Here is a 21,390-nt window from a genome sequence, read left to right on the forward strand (position 1 = left end):
TGATTTCCGACTTCTAGCCTTCAGAGCTATGAGAGAATACATTTCTATTGTTTAAGCCATCAAGTTTGCGGAAGTTTATTACAGCAACCCTAAGAAATTTTTAGTACGGACTACACAGACAAAATATGTTCTCATATAATTTCTTTCCTATGTGTTTGTCAAGTTATAATAAAGTTAGGTTCATTTCTATTTGTTGTCAAAGTTTTATAATTGCTCTTTCATTTCAATTTTTGGCTATATTAGTTATTTATGTTTACGAAGTCAATCTATATAATAAAGTATAGCTTCCCCCCAATCTGTCGCATCCTGTTCCTTTACCACCCAAAATACTTTAAAAGTTAATATTAATAACGGTTGTCTCTGAAAAGTAAGATTATGTATTTCCTAACTCTTCTCTGAGGTTTTCAAATCAGGACCAAATAAAATGAAAAGAAAAAGAATAAAGTGATTTGTCCTGCAGGGCCCAGTACAAGTTCCATGGCCTCAGTACTTTCTTTTTCTGAACTTATACATTGTTTACTGACTATACTGCTCACTTAACTCTTTGCATCAATCAATCAATCAATCAATCAATTTAAAATTTAATGCACTGAGATAGGAAGGGCACCTTATTAGATGCTGTGGGGAATACAATGTATTACCAATTAAGTTTTCATGTATAGCCACTTCCTTGATTAAGCTATATATTGAAGGAAAAGCTTTCTTACATCCTCCATGGAGGCCATTACTGCTGACCGATCATACCAAGTTCCTTTGTACAAAATGTTAAAGAGAAAATAAAAACTGAAGCAGATTGATACAAATCCCTTTAATAAAGTACATCAGTGGCAACTTTATTTTAAAATAAATACAGGGTTAAAAAACATACAAAAGCATTTTGTTATAATTATTAAGAAAGATTTGAGACTGCTATTCCCTCTGCAGAAATGCTATACACAGATGCAAAATGATCAAAGGCTGATATAATAATGAATCTCAAGTAAGTGGCATGGCCATCATGTGCCTGTAGGAGAAAAATCAATAAGAATGCTCTTAGCAATTCTAATTAACTGTTAAGCAGTTAACAGAAAAAAGGGTTTGATGCAAGAGTATAGTCTAAATATATAACAATTTATAAGATAAGATTCAGAAGAGAAGCCAGTCACATATAAAAGTACAGTCATTCTAGTGTGTATTAGCTAAATAACAGCCTTGGTTTGATGTAAAATAGCTATGGAGCTGAAAATTACAACTGTATATTTCTCCTCTTTTAAAAAAAAATATTTTCATTTATTTCAGAGAGGGAGGGAGAGGGGGAGAGAGAGAGAGATAGAAACATCAAAGATGAGAGAGAATCATTGATCGCTGCCTCCTACACGCCCTACATGGAAGATCAAGCCCACATGTGCCCTGACCAGGAATCGAACTATGTCCTCCTGGTTCATAGGTCAATGCTCAACTACTTAGCCACACTGGCTGGGCTACAACTGTACTTTCTGATCAGTTTTTTCAAAGTGTTTTTCTAAAGGATTTCTCATAACAAAAAATTTCTTTTGGTTAACGATGCCTCAGAATATAATACCCTGAAACATTACTTTTACATTTATGTAATTTTTCGGGAAAGCAATTTGGCAATATACAGAACAGGTGTAAATATGTCTATATCTTTCAACCTAGTAATTCCATTCTCTGAAATCTAATCTTATAAAGTAATTAAAAAGGTGAAGATTGTGGTAGTGGGAACATGTATAAGATGTTCCTTGTAGTAGTACTTATAATGACAGAGGGAGGAAAAAGGAAATTAGCTAGCATTTTCATATTTGCATATGCTTAATCTTAAAATTATGAATCTTGAATATAATAAGTTTTAAAAATGAGAGAAAATTGTTTATACATCATTATTATAACTACATGTGAAGCATACGGTCGATATCTAGAAGAAAGTAGATATAGAAAAAGCTGTTATGACAGGTTGATAAAATGATGTGTGATTTTTAGCCTCCCATCCCCCTTATTATATTTTCCAAATGTTCTATAATGATGTGAGCTTCTCTGATCCTTAGTGGGCCTTGAAACAAAATATTCAACAGAGACTTACTAATTATCACCCACTGGTAAAGATGGATAAAAATAGGAAGATAAAATTCAGTCTAATCATTTTTCAACACTCCCCTCTTCCTGAACTCACTTTCCCAGTCATTGGGCACATTTGGGTGGTAAAAAAAAAAAAATTAATACGATTCAAAAACATCCTATAGACTCTTTTGAAGTATAGATTTCATAGCAACTCCCAATAAGTTGTGAAAAAGAAAATTTAATGGACAAGGTAGTACTTTAACCCTCATTTCAAGACACCTTAATTAAAGAATCACTACCACCTTTAAAAACACACTCACACACACACACACATTGTCTTTGGCCAGATGGCTCAGTTGTTTGGAGTGTTGTCAATACATCAAAGGTTGTGAGCTTGATTCTAGGACAGGGCACATTCCTAAGTTTGGGGGTTCGGTCCCTGGTTGGGATGTATATGGGAAGCAACCAGTCAATGTTTCTCTCTCTTTTTCTTCCTTTATCTCTAAAAATCAATAATAAACACACACACACACACACACACACACACACACACACACACACACATATCCTTGGGAGAAGATCAAACACATACTCACTTTTTCCAAGTTTTTGTGTTTGTCTAAACCCATGGCCTGACAAACTGTCAGGAACAGAGAAATTCCTGATAACGGCAGCACTTCCTCATCAATGGGCATTCATTCCACTTGACAAGCAAAGCTCAATGGAATGCTGTCAAAAAATGCTTATTCTCTTTCCACCCCATCTCTCTCTGGTTTATTTGTTGCTGATCCTATGCTCCAGTTCCCCTTATCTGAATCTCCCTTGTCCTTTCATGCTTAAATTAACATCCAGTTTTGGCACTGCAACCTTTTATGATTCCTACTCTAAAAGGCCTACAGATTCAAATAAGACAAAGCAAAGCAAGTAAATACTTCCAATTTAAAAAATGAACACAATTAAAACAAAAACAAGTACATGAATTCTGGCCCTAGTTATTTGGCTCAGTGAATAGAGCATCAGCCTGCGAACTGAAGGGTCCCAGGTTTGATTCTGGTCAAGGGCACATGCCCGGGTTCCCAGCTTGATCCCCAGTGGGGGATGTGCAGGAGGCAGCCAGTCAATGCTTTTCTCTCATCATTGATGTTTCTATCTCTCTTTCCCTCTCCCTTCCTCTCTGAAATAAATAAAGATATATTAAAGAAAAAAAGTAAGTGAATTCTGTTTTAACCTTACTGTAATCCTGTCTATGACAGATAAAAGCCTAATTTATAAAATGCTACCTTTAGACTATAATATTATTATTATTATTATCATTATTATTATTATTATTTTTAATATATTTTATTGATTTTTTACAGAGAGGAGGAGAGAGGGATAGAGAGCTAGAAATGTCGATGAGAGAGAAACATCGACCAGCTGCCTCTTGCACACCCCCTACCGGGGATGTGCCCGCAACCAATGTACATGCCCTTGACCGGAATCGAACCTGGGACCTTTCAGTCCGCAGACTGACGCTCTACCCCTGAGCCAAACCGGTTTCGGCTAGACTATAATATTATTGAGAATAACCTCTGTTTATGGATTGAGTACAGAAACTATTCTATCATGAAGAGTATTTATTAACTTTATTATTATAGAGATAGGTTTAAAATTTAAACATATTGTGCTGGCTAAAGATAATATTTACCTCTACAAAGTATATTTACTTACCATAATTTCTTCATTTTGAAGTTGCCCCTCTGTGTGTACTAGCTCTAAAACATAAATTTAACAGAAATGAGTTAGGGCTTACAAGACATGAGAATAGCTACTGAAATTTATGTTCAGCAAAACATTATATGTGGTAAACTATAGTTAAACCAGATTTACCAGTGTTTGGGGGTTAAAATTTAATATACAGATAGAGATATTTGACATAAAAGGTATGAAAGATAAACTGTTTATGAGCTATAAAATAACTCTAGTGAATAAAAACGTAAGGCAATCCAAATGTAAATTAAAATAAAGAAATATAAACTGAGGAATTGATAAAATGTGGAAATCCCTTTTGAGGATCAATTGCAGGCCTGAAAGGAGCCATTTTATGGTTCCCATGGGCAATAACTAGAGCTCAGTTTCTCACAATAAATTTTCACTATAATGCAGAATTATGCTACCCTTGAATCAATCTTTTCTGGTATCCAACTTTAGAAAACCTTTACTCATATAATTTTAGGATAGATTAATTTATTTGATCATAAGATAATCATATCAAACATGATTATATTTGGAAGCATGAAATATTTAATTGATATAATAAGAATATTAAGATTTAGAAATTAATTTTATTTGTATCAAAATAGTGTACATAATTTTAAAGGCATATAGCATACAAAGGGAAGTCTCTGGGAAGTAAGATTATGTATGACTTTCTGTTCCTAACCTTTCTCCGGGGCAATGAAAAATCGTAATCCCCTCTCGTCCTCTCCTTTATCCTCCAGTCCTGCTCCCTCCAGGTCAAAGGACAATTCTCCCCTCCCACATGCTCAGAACAATGCTGGTGAAACAAGCACATACCTCTTTCAATCCACTGCTCAAAACTGTCTGGCTCATTAGATGTGCTCTTTTCAATTCGCAAGGTCCGTACTAACATTGTAAATAAACAAAACATATAAAGTATTAATTATTGATTCTTTGTTGGTGTTCCTATATTCCTTTTATCTTCTGAGACTGTAAGGCTTTGGTGGGAATGCACAAAGAACTGGGATCAGGAACACCATCTTCTGAAAATCATTTACTCTTTTTCTATATGTCCCTACAGGGAAATGCAATCTTATATCACTAAAATCCTACAAATGTTTGCAAATATTACAACATAGCTTTGGAGCCTTTTTGAATTTGGTATCATCCAGTTGTGGTTTTTTGTTTTTGTTTTTTGTATATTGGTATTAATAATAGTAGTAGTAGTAGTCTTGGGCATAAGTCTTTATCTTTAAGGAGAACCTACTATGAGTCAAGCATACTTACCTCATTCACTCTTTAATATAATCTTATGAGAAAAGAAATATTAACCTACTTTACTGATAAGGAAACAAACTTAGAGAAATTGGGCACTTAGAGAAGTCAGGCAAAGTGTTCAATGATAAAGAATTAGTAAGTGCCAGAACTAAAATTCAAATGTTAGGTCTGACTCCAGAGCCTCTACAATGAATGACAGGAGAAAGGCTTAATAGGAGTGCAGTCAGTCATCTTCCTTCTGCACTGTTTTTTCTCCATCACCCCTACCCCAGTTTCAGCTACCCAGATCCATTTCCCCCCTCTGTGCCCTGGGGGGATAACACCAGTGGGCTGCATCTCGGGGACTCACTTGCTCACTGGTTACAGGTCAAATGTGGCCAATGGGTGGCACTGGGAGGAAGCTGGAGGGCAGTAGGGAAGTGAGATCAGGCTGTTTTTCCTCCACTCCCTTCCTGCTTCAGTGCTATGTCTTTGACAGTGGTTGTGTTCCTTCATGATACAACTCCTGCCAGGCAGGTCCTTATTTACAAGCTCCAATCTTTCCTGGGTCCATAACACTATTTCCTCCCCTTGGCTCAAGGGTGGCAATGGCATCCTGCTGTAGCCAGTTTCTGGGTGTCTCACTTCCCTGGTTTAGTCTCTGGTGCCAGAACATAATTTTATAAGTAGACCCATCAATAAAGTCTCTTCATTTGAACCATCTGGAGTGTATTCTGTTTCCTGCCATGATTCTGTCTGACATACTTTATCCTTACATAAACATAAAGACAGGATTAGAAGGATATTCTAATGGGAGATTCTCCCTCTAAATCTCTCAGAAAGTGTCATTATTAATATAAGAATCAAAATTATCCAATGCAAATAATCAGGATAATCAGATTTCCAGAAAGAATTTAACAGAGAATCCCAAGCCAAACAATCTGTAATAAATATGTCAAGGAATCTAGCGTTCTGGCAAACTGGCTTCTTATGTTCATAATAGGCTCTTTTGCCAAAGACTTTCACATGGTAAATTGCATGGAAATTATTAGTTGCTTTGGAAGGGTTTCAAGTTTGCAGTTTCATAGAGTCTAACTGTATTCAAGGCAGTTAACCCATACACCCCACTCTCTTACCCAGCACTAAAGCTGGATTCCATGCTGCATAAAAAAAATTGCCCTCTGCCTATGGAAAAATTAAAAGATGATAAAAATTAATGTATGATTTGCTTACCAAAGTAACTTTGGATTACAAGCTTTTCAATTCTTACATGTCTGTGAAAACAAACAATGAACTCTTGGGGAAACATTCCTGTGGTGGCCCAAAATGTTTCTGGATTCCTTTTGTTAATTAAAAAGAGAGAGAGAAAAAATAGTCAAATAAAAATTAAACACAACAGTCTAGTGAATAAGTATAAAAAAATGAACCACGGATTCTTGCAATACTTTTCTAACTGTTCATGCTGCCTCTAATTTCTCCTTAATTTTAATAATTCTTTACTACTACCAGATATATTCTTTAAAAATATAGAATTTATGTCACTCTTGTCTAAAGCCTCCAGTGGCCTCTTATTGCCTATAAATTTAAATCCCTTAGTATGGTATTTTATGACTTTAAATAGTAATCTGGTCTCCCATCATTAAATTATCCTCATCCTTCATGCTATCATCTCCCATTACTATAGTCACACTGGGCCAGTTAAAATTCAGCAAACACATCATGCAGGCTCATGCTTCTGTGCCTTAATACATATGTAATAAATGCAACAGTACAGCATTGTTGTTTTTCCCCCCATTAATTGGTCAGTTGTCTTTCAAAGAACTTAAAATTAAAAAGGTTGCTTTTTCATATTATCCAAATATTTACCATTTTCAATGAACTTAATTTCTTCCTATAGGTATGAATTTCTTTTTTTAAAGTTTATTTATTGATTGAGAGGGGGGAGAAGAGAGACAGACACACAGAGAGATTTATTGTTCCACTTATTCACGCATTCATTGGTTCCTTCTTGTATGTGCCCTGAGGAGAGATCGAAGCTGCAACCTTGGCACTCTAACCAACTGAGCTACTTGGCCAGGGTTGGTTTGAATTTCCATCTAGTATTATATCACTTCAACCTATAAAACTTCCTTTAGCATTTCCTGTGATGCAGGTCTACTTGTCCTGAGTAAAATATCTTTATTCTATGCTCATTTTTGAAGGATATTTTAGTTAGATATAGAATTCTGGATAGACAGGCTTTTGGGAAGGGTGGGAGGTGTTTCTGTTTTCAGCCTTAAAAAATACTGTTCCACTGTCACCTGGATTTCACTGTTGGTGATGCAAAGTCAGCTGTCACTGTTACTATTGTTTCCTTATATTTAATGTATTTTTTCCTCCAGCTATTTAAATTTTTTTCTTTATTTTTTAGCAGATTATTATATGGTCCCTATTTTTTAAAGTTCATTTTTAGAGAGATAGGAAGGGAGAGGGATAGAGAGATAGAAACACTGACAAGAGAGAAACATCCTGCACGCCCCAACTGGGGATTGAGCCCACAACCTGGGCATGTACCTTGACCAGGAAGTGAACAGGTGACCTCTTGGTTCATGTGTCAAAGCTCAGCACTGAGCCAAACTGGCCAGGCTGGCTCCTGTGTTTTTATTCTGCTTGGGGTTTTCTGAGTTTCCTGGATCTGTAAGTTGGTATTTTTAAATAAGATTGGGGAAATGTGGCCAAAAAGTAGAAATAATCCAAATATCCATCAGCTGATAATGAATACATAAAATGTGCTATATACATATAATAAAATATTATTTGGAAATAAAAATGAAACACTAATATGTTACTGCAACATGGATAAACCTTAAAAACAGCAACTGAAAAAAGCAAAAGACTCCATATGTGTAATTCCATTTATATGAAATATCTGAATAGACAAATCTATAGAAACAAAGTAGGACTGGTGAGGATAAGGGAGTGACTATAATGGATTGCAAGGTTTCTTTTAAGGGTGACAAAATGTTCTAAAATTGTGCAGATGGTTGCATAACTCTGTGAATACACTGGAAGCCAATGAATTGTATTCTTTAAATGGGTGAACTGTATGGCATGTGAATAATATGTCAATATAGCTGTTATAAAAAGAAGCAACAGAAGCAGTAGCAGCTGCAGCAATTGGACTTCCTAACGCACAATTCTGGGTTTTAAATATTATGATTAATATTTCATAATTTTTAAATTTTACATTTATATGGTTTTAAATATTATTTATTTAAATAAATTAAATGGCTTTTAATTGCCCTGTGGGTTTTTTTTTTGGGTGCTTCTAATGAACACAACCAATATAATAACATCAAATAGTACGTGTAGACATGGATTTTAAAATGACATGTAACTGAATCCTCATATTTAATGAAGTCATCAAAATAGTTTTAAATAAGGCTTTATAGCCGAAACCGGTTTGGCTCAGCGGTAGAGCGTCGGTCTGCGGACTGAAAGGTCCCAGGTTCGATTCCGGTCAAGGGCATGTACATTGGTTGCGGGCACATCCCCGGTAGGGGGTGTGCAAGAGGCAGCTGGTCGATGTTTCTCTTTCATTGACGTTTCTAGCTCTCCCTTCCTCTCTGTAAAAAATAAATAAAATATATTAAATAAATAAATAAATAAGGCTTTATAGCTTATCACTATTTAGTATCTATTTTCTCACATGATTTTTTTTTCACAACTCTGAGGTTGTCAGGAAAGGAGGTATTATCCACATTTTTCAGACCAGGAAATTGAGGCTCACAGAGTAACACATACACTCTTAGTCCAATGTAACACATATAGTTCACTTACTTAGGAATTTTAACTATAACTCTAGTATTCTTTTACAGTATTTAAAAAAACCAATTCTCGTTATCTTCTTTTTCTCTTTTTTTAACTATCTTTATTTAAAATTTAAATTCTTCATTGTTGAAAGTATTACATATGTCTCCTTTTTTTCCCATTGACCTCTCCCCAGCCACTCCCACCCCCTATCACATGTCCCTGCTCCATTACTCTTCTTTTTCTCTTAATTCACTTTTTCTAGTGCAGAGATTTTTTTTTCTCCTTTTTCATTAATATATTAAATGCCACAGAAAAAAAGCAGAGTTAAGGGTAAACAGAAATATAATCACTTTCTTTAATTCCTATTTCTGGGAAATAGAGAGTTGGAGCACTGCCCAGTTGGAGCAAATTTTTAGCACTGTTTTCTCCAAATAATTCCATGGTTACTTTCATTTAGATAAACCAATTTATGAGCAGAGAATAATTTTTAACATCTACTAATAAAGTCTAATTGTATTTGTTAGACATGAATATATATTAAAAGTCTCCAATGTATTCTGTTCAGTTACCAGGTCAGTAACTATTGTACTTTTATATAGTTTTTTTTGTACTAAAGGTTTTGTCTAATAAAAAGAATATGATAGCCCTAACCGGTTTGGCTCAGTGGACAGAGCGTTGGCCTGCAGACTCAAGGGTCCCAGGTTAATTCCAGTCAAGGGCATGTACCTTGGTTGTGGGCACATCCCCATTAGGGGGTGTGCAAGAGGCAGCTGATCGATGATTCTCTCTCATCAATGTTTCTAACTCTCTATCCCTTTCTCTTTCTCTCTGTAAAAAAATCAGTAAAATATATTTTAAAAAAGAATATGATATCTGTAGTCATTCATTAATATGGACTGATATGAAAAGATCTCTATTCCTGGCAAACAACTTAAGTCAGATCTGTATATATCTATGTATTCTCACAACAGTTCCCACATTAATTTCTCTACTCCAAGGCAGAGTGGGATAAATTACTATGACCTGAAGTAAAAAACTAAGAAGGATTAAGAGACACAGGCAAAAAGCAGATATCAAACTTTTGATGCACACCTTTGAGTTATAGTATACTACAAAGAACCCCAAACTAGGAGTTAGAAAACATGAGTGTGAATCTTGATTCTTGGTTATCTGTGCGATGTTGAGCAAGTCATTTTATCTCTGATCATTCTTTTCCTCATCTTTACAATGAGGTTGAAAATAATTTTTTTTTGCCTCTTATTACCCAACCTTACAGTGTGTGTCAAATAACATAGAGTCTATGAAACGACAAAGTCCTATGCAAATGTAAAGTAACATATGCACATACTAGAGTGTGTGTGTGTGTATGTACATGTCTATATGTATGCATAAATACTCAGCTACTCTCCAATATTAGTTAAGTTTCACTAATAATTGATGGTCTAATTCAATAAGCTATTCAACAAATATTGTAAGACACTATGGAGTTAAAGATGAACAAGTCATAGTCTCTGACTTCTAAGAATTCACAATTAAGAAACAAAATTAAACATAAATAATTATAAAGGAATAAATAAGGTAATAAGGGTAACTACCAAATTCTGCTAGAGTCAAACAAAAAAGGTAAACTCATCCTTCTTGAGGAAAAGGGAGAAATGTCAGAAAGAAGGTTAACAACTAGGCTTAAAAGAAGAGGATGAGTTGCTTATATCTATTCAGATACATGGGCTTCACAACAGAACCCAAAGAACCACAAGATCTGTATTACAATGGGCTCTGCCTTCAATATTCAAACTAATACTTGATCTCCTTAGGCTTGTCTAACCATGAGTCTAAAATGAAAGTTCAAATAAGAAACTCATTAGTTCTTCTAGCTCTAAAATTACATTATTCTATTAGTGAAACTCTGGTCTTTGTACAAATACCAAGAAAGAGAACTCAAGAGGGTAATAAAATAGCCAGAGTTCTCCCATTATCTACTTTTTCTTGGAATTTAAGTCTGAGAATGATATTCATCTCTACCTAGAAGAAGCTCTAGCATGGTGAAGAGTGGAAACTGGGGTAACATTAAAAGGCCAAGAGCCAAACAATGCAGGTAGATAGCAGATAGTGAGTGAAGCATTCAGTTTATTTATTTTTCATTTTTTATTAAGGTATTATATGTGTGCATATCTTACCATTAGAAGCATTCAGTTTAGCAAAGATGTTGCTTTGACTAATAAGGAAATAGGCAGTGGGTAGAAAGTTACAATGTTTATGTTCCTATTTACTAAGAAAAACTTGAAATAAAACCATAACAAGATATTAAAATGTACAATTCCATAAAATGAGGTTGTTGTTGTTTGAAGTTTTGCCTTATTAAACTACTTTTAAAAAAATATATATATATATTTTTTTTTATTGAATTTTTTTACAGAGAGTAAGGGAGAGGGATAGAGAGCTAGAAACATCGATGAGGGAGAAACATCAATCAGCTGTCTCCTGCACACCCCCCACAGGGGATATGCCTGCAACCAAGGTACATGGCCCTGACTGAAATCAAACCCGGGACCCTTGAGTCCGCAGGCCGACGCTCTATCCACTGAGCCAAACCGATTTTGGCTATTAAACTAGTTCTTAAAAAAAACAGTTATAAAAGGTCAGTTTAGGAATTTTCAAAAAAAGGATCAAAACCTAAACACATACAACTGAATTAATTTAAAAAATGGGACCAAAGGTGGAAATTGTCAGATATTTTACTTAACCAAATGTTTATTAAACTATGTTTAACAGTGTTAGTTGTTGTAAAACACATAGTCCCAGTTCTCAAGGGGTTCACTGACCTGATATCAAGACCTTAAGGAAGAGAGAATAGTAACTCTTACCCATCAATTATATTTTCAGGGGGGTGTTTTTCATCACTTGATGTAGCTAAAATCACTTCAGTCCCTTCAGAGCTTGAACAGAGATCAACTTTTCTCATCTTAAACTGTTTAACCTGCAAATAAATAACAACAAAAGCTACTTCTTGATTCTCTGCACTTTATCGGAGAAAAGGAAGCGAGAAAGCCTGTTGCCTAGCACACAGCTTAACAGCCAAGCTATTCAACAAGTGGGAAGGACTCTAACATGTTTATTTACATAAGTAAACTTTGGACCTCTCCCAGGAATAACCTGTAAAATATGAGTATTTCCACTACACTATCCCACAAAACAAGTCCCTGACTTCACTGACATAATTTTTCTGGTTCAAAAATTAAAAGCCCTCAATAATTATAGAGAAAAAGCTAAGGTGACGCAAGTGAATTAATTTATTTATAATTACTTAAATTATTATAATTCTGAAATTATTTTTAAAAACCTGGAGCATAAAACAGATTTTTTTGTGACTATCAATACATTTATCAACTGAAATAGCAAGCAATATTATTTATATTTTAAACAACATCATCTTTTTTTTTTTGAGCAGAAATGTAAGAGAGAAGACGTCCTTTTACTTATTTTCAAATTCTAAATCACTCATGTTGGTCATGGACTTAAAAACATTTTAAGTTTAGTAGAAGCATCTTGAAAGACAGTATTGAGCTCTACTATGAACACTGGTGGGTAAAATAGAGAAGGAAGACAGAGATGGTTCTGTCAGCTCTCACTTACCCTCCTCCTTGATCTGGTGGTGATAGGGCAAAAATTTATAGATGCAAAGTGACTGGAAAAGCTGTATCTACAAAGAATTAAAAGAGTTTAGAAAACTGAGGAAGATGTCCAATACCCTTCACACACTGATCCCAATCTTTAAAAAAAAATAAAAATAAGACAATTACAAATATACAAAGGACAAAGTACAGAGATTGTTATATATATTAAACAATTATGCATTAGTGCCCTGAGGTAATAAATGTTAACATTTTTGCCATATCTACTTAAAAAAATTCTTTTTGAGATATATGTAGCCCCTTCCTGGCCCAGAAGCAATAGCTATTCTAAAATTGATGAATATGCCTCATGACTATATATATATATATTTTTTTAATTGATTTTTTACAGAGGAAGAGAGAGGGATAGAGAGTTAGAGACATCCATCAGAGAGAAACATCGATCAGCTGCCTCCTGCACACCCCCTACTGGGGATGTGCCCGCAACCAATGTACATGCCCTTGACCGGAATCGAACATGGGACCTTTCAGTTCACAGACCGATGCTCTATCCACTGAGCCAAACCGGTTTCAGCTTGACTATATTTTATACTATTATCATACCTATATCTCCATAAATAATATGTACTATTCTTTGAAAACTTGGATGGTTCATTTTGCTACTTTTTAAAAAATCCTCACCTGAGGAGTGAATATATTTTTCCCAATGATTCCTAGAGAGAGTGGGAGGGGAAAGAGGAGGAAAAGAGAAGCATTGATGTGTTAGAGACACATCAATAGGTTGCATCTCTCCGTGCTCCTGGGCCAGCATTGGGGATCCTGCCTTCAATCAAGGTACCTACATGCTCTTGACCGGAATCAAACTCACGACTTTTCAGCCTGTGGGCCGATGCTGTAACCACTGAGAAAATCTGGCCAGGGCAAAAAGACTCTCTTTATAGGAGTAAAATTGCAGAAACTTAGAATCAGCATATTTTTAAGTTAATAATTGATCAATTTGATCTCTAAATTATAACAAGTTTCATTGCCATAAGCATTGTATGAAAGTTCCTGCTTCCTCCAAGTCTAACCACAATCTATGGTGTTAGACTTTTGGCTATAGTCAGTCTCATTGGTGTGAATGGTATCTCCATAAAGTTTCAATTTGTATTTCCATGATTATTAGTGAAGCTGAATACCATTATCACATTTATGGGCCATTCAGGCCGCTTCCTCTGTTATTTGCTTTTTCTTATCCTTGGCTCATTTTTTTATTGGGTTGCTCTAAAAAAAACTTTTTGTCCATTTCTTTTTTATTTGTAGGTATTTTTAAAATAAAATATTCAGGATAGAATTCCATTATTATATGCTGTAAATATCTAGTACTCCCGTGGTTTGATTTTTTCTGTAACTTTGTTTTTTTGTGTAGGAGTCTCCCCACCTCACACACACACTTTTTTTGTTATTGAACTATAACATATATGTAAAAAAGCACACAAATCATAAATTAGCACAACAAATTTTACAGGGTAAACTCACCCCAGTAACCACTACCTACATAACTGCTACCCAGGAAAAGAACTAGAACATTATCCGCATTTAAGAAGCCCTTTCTATGGCCTCTTTCAATCACTCATCCTCCTTCATGGCCCTCATTTCTAACTACAGATTAATTTTGCCTGAACTTTACATTCATGGAATCATACAGATTATACTCCTTTGTATCTGGCTTCTTTCACTCATTATTCGGTTTTTGAGATTTATTCATGTGGTTGTGTGTAGCTGAGTTAAAGGGTAACTAAGTAAAGTGCATCTTAACCCTCACCCTGTTTAACTCCTAATAAGATTTTTTTTTTTAAATCAGCCCCTAAATAGAGTTTCAGAGGAAATTGGTGTGAACTGAAAAGCAAAAAATTTCTGTGATATCAGGTACTTACATCCCCAAACTCTGATGAAGGAGAGACCTAATCTCACTCCCAAATATCTGAAATCAGAGGTAAACTGAACTATTGGATTTTTAAAAATAGATTTTTACGGATTTCAGGGAGGAAGGGAGAGGGAGAGATAGAAAGCTCAATGATAGCAGAGAATCATTGACTGGCTGCCTCCTGCATGTCCCCAGACTGGAGATTAAGCCCACAATCCTGGCATGTGCCCCTGACTAGAATCGAGCCAGGGACCCTTCAGTCTGCAGGCCAACACTCTATCTGCTGAGCCAAAACCAGCCAAGGCTAAACAGAACGAAGACTAGAGGCCCAGAGCATGAAATTCGTGCATGGGTGGGGCTGTCCCCTCAGCCCAGCCTGCATTCCTCCAATCTGGGATACCTCAGGGATGTCCGACGGCCGGTTTAGGCTGGGTTTGGGCCTAAACTGGCCGTCGGACATCCCTCTCACAATCCAGGACCGCTGGCTCCTAATCGCTAACCTGCCTGCCTGCCTGGTCGCCCCTAACTGCCTCACTCCCGCTGGCCTGGTCACCTCTTACTGCCCCCGTCCCCCCTGCCAGCCTGGTTGTCCCCAACTGCCCCCCTCTGCCAGCCTGGTCACCCCTAACTGCCCCTCGCCCCCTGCCGGCCTGGTAACTCCCAACTGCCCCCCTCTGCCGGCCTGGTTGCCCCACGCAGCCTGCTGTTCAGTCGTTTGGTCGTTCCTCACTAACCCTCCCTGCCAACCTGGTTGCCCCTCGCAGCCTGCTTGTTCAGTCGTTTGGTCATCCCTCATTAACCCCCCTGCCGGCCTGGTTGTAGGCAGTCATCTTGTGAAGGCATGGTGGTCAATTTGCATATTACCTCTTTATTACCTAAGATTAACCAAAGAATTTACAATATATGCATATATGCATAACCTATGGATACAGACAATAGTACAGTGAAGACCTGGGGAGGGGGCATAATCGAGGTGGATTGGCTCAATGGGGGAATAAAGGGGGGCAGCAATAAAATTGTTTTAAAATTATATGCTGTGTCTATTCATTTAAACACAATGTCCAATATACAAAGTCATTTGAAGCAGATCTGTAGATGACCCAGGTGCTGGAATCAGCAGACATAGATAAAAATGACTGCTATATATTTGTTAGAGAATTTAGTGAAAATATGGACAAATGGGTGAACAAAAGGGAATTTTAGCAGAGAAACCGAAACTCTAAAAAAGAGCAAAACAGGAATTCTAGAACTGAAAAGTACATTACCTGAAATAAAAATTTTATCAGATGAGCTCAACAGCATAAAAAAGGATCAGTGAACTTAAAGATGGGCCAATTGAAATGATCCAAAATGAAACAGAGATATACAGTACATGAAAATAATAGAAAAGTTATCAGAAACCTGAGAAACATTATCAAACTATTCTGAAATACATGTGATTGGAGTCTCAGAAGGATAGAGAACAGTGTAGATGAAAAATTTGAAGAGATATGGCAGAAATTTTTCCCAAACCTGTGAAAGATATAAGCCCAAGATCAAGAAGTTCATGAACCCTAAACTGGATAAATACAAAGAACATTCCACCTAGACATCTTAGTCAGTTGATGAAAATTAAAGAGGGGAAAAACAAAGCAAAAAACACATTACACTTAGGTGAACACCAGGAATCAAAATTGACTTCTTACAACCGACTTGTGTGGTTCAGTGGGTGTTGACCTGTGAATGTTTGATTCCAGGTCAGGACATATACCCAGGTTGTGGGCTTGATACCCAGTGTGGGGCATGCAGGAGGCAGCCAATTAATTATTTTTCTCATTACTGATGTTTCTATCTCTTTCTACCTCCCCCATTATCTCTGAAATCAGTAAAAGATATTTTAAAAGATAGGGGTTATTTGATCCTGTAAGCCTAATAAAGTGTTTATAGATGTATATTTTTACTATTTCAAGTTCAAGAGTTCTTTCAAGTTTTCTACACCTTTTTTGAAAAATTACTTTGAGAGAGACAGGAAGGGAGAAACACTGATTTGTTATTCTACCCATTCATGCATTCATTGGTTGAATCTTATATGTGCCCTGACAAGGGATCGACCTTGTGTATTTGAATGATGATCTAACCAACTGAGCTACCCGGCATGGGCAAGCTTTCTACACTTTTTTGAAACAACTTTGAAATTTATATTTTATAGAAAATTATCCATTTCTTCTTAGTTTTTATATTTATTGGCATAAAATTCATTTTTATTGTGATTTTGAAATTTAGTATGACAATATTAAATTGTGGTAAGGCTGGTCAAGAAGAAGGCATATATTCTAACATTTTTTTATTTGTGCATTTTTCTTGCTTTTATCACTACTGGTATCAAAGGAATGGTATTAGATAAACATTAACCCTTAGTTTGAGGAGATTGTGAATTCCTAAAAATAACAGATTGATTAAGTTGGATGCTAATTCTCAACAAAATTATTAAATTTCATTATTAAAATTATGGCTTTGAAAAGGTAAACAAGAATGTAGTAAAATAGGAAGTAGCAGTAACTTTAGGTCACAAAAGTTACACCATATCTGTACATTTGTTTGTTTAATGGAGTCACTACCAATTAGGGATATTTTCTGAACATTTCAACAAAACTTCAGATAAAGCTTCTCAAGATATCCTGTGGACCAGCCGAAACCGGTTTGGCTCAGTGGTAGAGCGTCGGTCTGTGGACTGAAAGGTCCCAGGTTTGATTCCAGTCAAGGGCATGTACATTGGTTGCGGGCACATCCCTGGTAGGGGGTGTGCAAGAGGCAGCTGGCAGATGTTTCTTTCTCATCGACGTTTCTAGCTCTCTATCCCTCTCTCCTCCTCTCTGTAAAAAATCAATAAAATTAAAAAAAAAAAAAAAGATATCCTGTGGACCAGATGGAGAAATGTGGGCTGGCTGACAGGTGGTACTTTAGGTAGATATTTATAACTTTCTGAATGGCTATCCTAAAAGAATGATGATTAATAGAACAAAATAATACTTCTGTGGAAGACCTCTATCCTTATTCCCATTTAACATTTTTATTAACTAAGGATGCTTATAAATTTGCAGGTGACACAAAATGGCTAATATGCCAGATGACAGAATCAGCACACAAAAGGATCTGAGCAAGCCAGAAATATGGGTTGAAAGCAATAAGATATCATAAGGATAAAAGTATATAAGCCTATTTATTCAGACTTAACCAATTCTAGCCTGCCACCTGTTTTTGTATGGCCCATGAGCTAAAAATGCTTTTTTAAATAATATACTAGAGGCCCGGTGCATGAATTTGTGCATCAGTGGGTTCCTCAGGCTGGCCTGTGGGATAGGGCCGAAACTGGCTCTCCAACATCCCCCGAGGGATCCCGGATTGTGAGGGCACAGGCCAGGCCAAGGGACCCCACTGGTGCACAGTTGGGGCACGGTAGGGAAGTAGGAGGTTGGCTAGCAGGGGAGGGACAGTGAAAGGGCTCCAGGGTGTGTCTGGCTCATCTAGCTCAGTCCTATCGGTTGGAGTGTTTGCCCCCTGGTGGTCAGTGCATGTCATAGTGAGTGGTTGAGTGGCCTTAGCATATCATTAACATATTATGCTTTGATTGGTTGAACGGACAACAGAACAACTGAACACTTAGCATATTATGCTTTTATTATATAGGACTAGAGTCCCAATACATGAAGTTCATGCATGGGTAGGGTCCCTGGCTGCTAGCTGGGGGCCTCCCTTCCAGCCCTGTCCCCTGGTCAAACTCAGTTGAGGGGACAATTTGCTTATTAGGCTTTTACTGTATAGGATAGGTTTGGTTCATTACAAAGTCACTCTAAGGCAAGAGTGTACTATATCTGCTCCCAAAGGTAGTTGCACGCCATTACATTTTTAGGCACTGTGCTAGTAATGCAAAGATGACTATAACCTAAGACAATGATAGTGAATAAAACTTGGTTCTTGCCTTCAAGCTCAGAGTCAAGGAAGATGGACAAGCATGCATATAGTATGTTATATGCTAAAAGTGTGATCTACATCCAGAATGCTGTGTTCAGTTTTGAATATTACATTTTAAAATATGTTTTTATTGATTTGAGAGAGAGAAATGGAAAAGGATAGAGAGATAGAAACATCAATGAGAAAGAAACATCATTGATCAGCTGCCTCCTATACGCTCCCACTGGGGATCAAGCCCACAACCTGGGCATGTGCTCTGACCAGGAATTGAACCGTGACCTCTTGGTTCCTAGGTTGATGCTCAACCACTGAGCAAGACCAGCTGAACTAGGTAGTACATTTTAAGTAGGACATTATCAGGCTTGATATTGTCAGAGGAGAGCAAGAAGTTCTGATAATCTATAAACTATGTTACATGGATAAAGCTAAAAGAATAGGGGCTGAAACATTTTAAGAAATGAAAGAGAGATGACTGCAATTTTTAATATCACAAGTGTTCACAAATGGGAAAAAAGATTAGAATTTTTCTTTTATAAATAGACTTAACAAATGTGAATTTTAAGCAGGAAGACATCATAGACAGAACTTTCTGGAAAAGTAAATATTTTAAATCTTTTCCATCTCTGAAAGTGTCCAAGAAGACTAGGTAATAATCTATGAAGGAAACTAAAGAAAGAATTCTCCATTTGATGGTTCTTTCAGATCCAATCAAATTCTAGGAAAGGTAGATTGCGAACACATAATGAAGGATCTTAAAAGTCAGGTTAAAGGCAATGGATTTACATAAATAAATAAATAAATAAATACAATAAGTTTTATCCTGTAATCCCAATTTTTCTTCACAACATTTAACAATGTCTAGAGACATTTGGACATTCACAACTTGGAATGGAGTGTGATACTACTGGCATATAGTGGGAATTTTGTGATGCTGCTAAATATCCCATTATGCACAGGACAGTCCACCACAATAAATAATTATCTGGCCTAAAATGTAAATAGTGCAGAGGTGGAATGACGGTGTGGTAATCTATCTGGGAGTGGAAATGTGGGGGTTGGAGACTTAGGGAGAAAACTTGCTTTTAAAAAGTTATATTTTAGGGCAGTGATGTTCATCTCATGGCACACATAAACTAATTACTAAAATTCTGCAGCACACCAAAAAGTATATATTTTTTGCTGATCTGATTAAAAAAAATAGGCATAACTTTGACTCATTTACACCAAAGGGCTATTGTGCTGGCTGTCATTTTTTCACTTGGCACTCTAAGGCAGGTTGGGGAACATCCGAACCATGGGCCATCTGAGGCCTGAGAAATCATTTGGTCTGGCCTCAGGGGTGAATTAATCCAATGTGTGACCAAATATAGCAGGCTAATTTTTAAGTTGATAATTTTGTTCGGCCAGGACCTCCAAATGGCTCTTGGGAGAAAAAGATAAATATCCAAATGGCTCTTGGGAGAAAAAGGCTCCCAACTCCTGCAAGGGAAAAGAAGTCAGTGACCCTGACTAAATAGCAAGGCATTCTTGAAGCACACCGGTTGTAAATCAGTTTTAGGGGAAAGTATCTAGATGTGTACTATATGAATAAGGAAGAGAGTGTACTCCTTCCCAAATGTTCAGTTCTTTTCTCAGCTCACAATCTTATCACCTCAGTTGTCTGCAGGAAGCAAACATGTCCTTACCTACAAAACTCTTTTTCATACTCCCTGTATCCATTAATATCCTTTCTATAGCCTGTGTTGGGTAGAATTGTTTAAATAACGAGTAATATATGGCAGAAGTTGGGTTCTCTATAAGATCCTTTGTTGTGGTTAATAAGAAAGAGGCAAACCAAACCCAAAAGAAACCATTGGAACAACTCAGCTGGTATGTTGCTTCCACAACTCCCAAATGCAGGTTTGGGGGTGTAGTCCAATCTCATCCTGGGGTGCCTTACTCTAAATACACTTATTCCCTTACGGCCTCAGTTTACCACAGGTTGTGCACGCTGAGGTGCTATCCTTTGCATTTTTAAAGATCCCTGGCCTGGACCTCTCTGATATCTTGACCTCTAAATCCAGAGCCACTTCACCATCCATTCATCTCCAGTTCCCATGCCCTGCCGGTCCTTCTTTCCCCAAACCTCTCCTGGTTCGTCCTCAGAAGCTTTCTCCTCACTTTCTCCCCAACCAGCCCCTTTCTCCCTAACCACACCCTTTCCATAGCATCCGCTGGGAGCTTCTGAGTAAACGAGAAAACAGCTCTCCTGTCCCCAGGGCCAGTCTGTTTGCTCTCCCTTGCGGGGCAAACCTGCCCTGACACCGCCTCTCGCCTCCATCCCAAACAAACGCTCCTCCCAAGTCCCAGGCCACTTCAAGACCTCCAGGAGCCCTAAACATTCCTACTGTTTTGGACGACACGCTCCAAATTATATAAACTGCATTCATGAACTCACAGCCTACATGAAATCTGGTAGATGTATTCATTGCAATATTTTTTCCCTTTCGGGAGTCAAAACATTATTTCAAAGCTCAAAAAATGTCGTGGGCTGGCATTCATGTCTCCAGGGCGAAAGACCTTCGTCAGACTTTTCCCATTAGAGTCCCCTCACCCGCCGCCCCATAGCGCCCTCCCGCCTCCCCGCCCCGCCCCCGCCCCCGCGCCGCGCGTCCCCCCACGATCCCCTCCGCCTTCGCCCTCTTCCCTCTCCACCGGCGCCGCCCTCGGCCAGCCCGGTTCCCACCTCCCCCGGTGCCTGCCCGGCCCGCTCGCCTGGACCTCGGGTGAGCTCCGCGACGGTAGCCCGTAGGGTTAGGGGCGCTCCCTTCTGCCCAGCCCCCAGCCCCGCCCGCCCTCGTCCCCGCCCACTCTTCCCGCCCCCGCGGAGTTCGCGGTCCGCGCACTTCACCCGCACTCTCCGCCCCGCCCGCGCGGCCCCGCCCCGCCCGCGCGGCCCCGCCCCGCCCGCGCGGCCCCGCCCCGTCCCTGGCCTCCTCTCCTCGGCTCCGCACCGGCCTGGGCCTCCACGGAATTCCCGAGCTCCCGCACCATTCCGCTCTGGGTTCGCACTCCGCCCCGCCCTCAGGCCCCGCCCAG

General features: G+C 37.9%; 1 protein-coding gene across 5 annotated transcripts; it reads right to left on the reverse strand.

Annotated features, from left to right (window-relative positions):
• Positions 1-793: 793 nt before the first annotated feature.
• HSPB11 (heat shock protein family B (small) member 11) lies at positions 794-21,383 on the reverse strand. Of its 5 annotated transcripts, none has more exons than XM_045584637.1 (7): positions 21,306-21,383; positions 12,457-12,523; positions 11,688-11,800; positions 6,265-6,371; positions 4,612-4,680; positions 3,766-3,809; positions 794-1,003 (listed from the first exon to the last, which is right to left on the reverse strand). In XM_045584637.1, exons 3-7 carry the CDS (start codon positions 11,783-11,785, stop codon positions 890-892), a joined length of 432 nt encoding a protein of 143 aa, XP_045440593.1. In that variant the 5' UTR covers positions 11,786-11,800; positions 12,457-12,523; positions 21,306-21,383; the 3' UTR covers positions 794-889. The 5 variants fall into 5 exon arrangements, with proteins under 5 accessions (XP_045440593.1, XP_045440590.1, XP_045440591.1 ...); XM_045584634.1 differs by lacking the exon at positions 21,306-21,383 and adding an exon at positions 21,038-21,188; XM_045584635.1 differs by lacking the exon at positions 21,306-21,383 and adding an exon at positions 21,073-21,114.
• Between the last annotated feature and the right edge of the window lie 7 nt (positions 21,384-21,390).

The sequence above is a fragment of the Pipistrellus kuhlii genome, unplaced genomic scaffold (genome assembly GCF_014108245.1).
Source record: "Pipistrellus kuhlii isolate mPipKuh1 unplaced genomic scaffold, mPipKuh1.p scaffold_m20_p_2, whole genome shotgun sequence".
Lineage (NCBI taxonomy): Eukaryota > Metazoa > Chordata > Mammalia > Chiroptera > Vespertilionidae > Pipistrellus > Pipistrellus kuhlii.

What these genes read in the sequence shown, in the direction of transcription:
- HSPB11 (XM_045584637.1), bottom strand. Translation starts at nt 11,785, where the DNA reads ATGAGAAAAGTTGATCTCTGTTCAAGCTCTGAAGGGACTGAAGTGATT. An exon ending in CCTGAAAATATAATTGATGG is followed by an intron (nt 6,372 to 11,687) that starts GTAAGAGTTACT and finishes AATTAACAAAAG; the next exon opens with GAATCCAGAAACATTTTGGG. An exon ending in TGTAATCCAAAGTTACTTTG is followed by an intron (nt 4,681 to 6,264) that starts GTAAGCAAATCA and finishes TTACAATGTTAG; the next exon opens with TACGGACCTTGCGAATTGAA.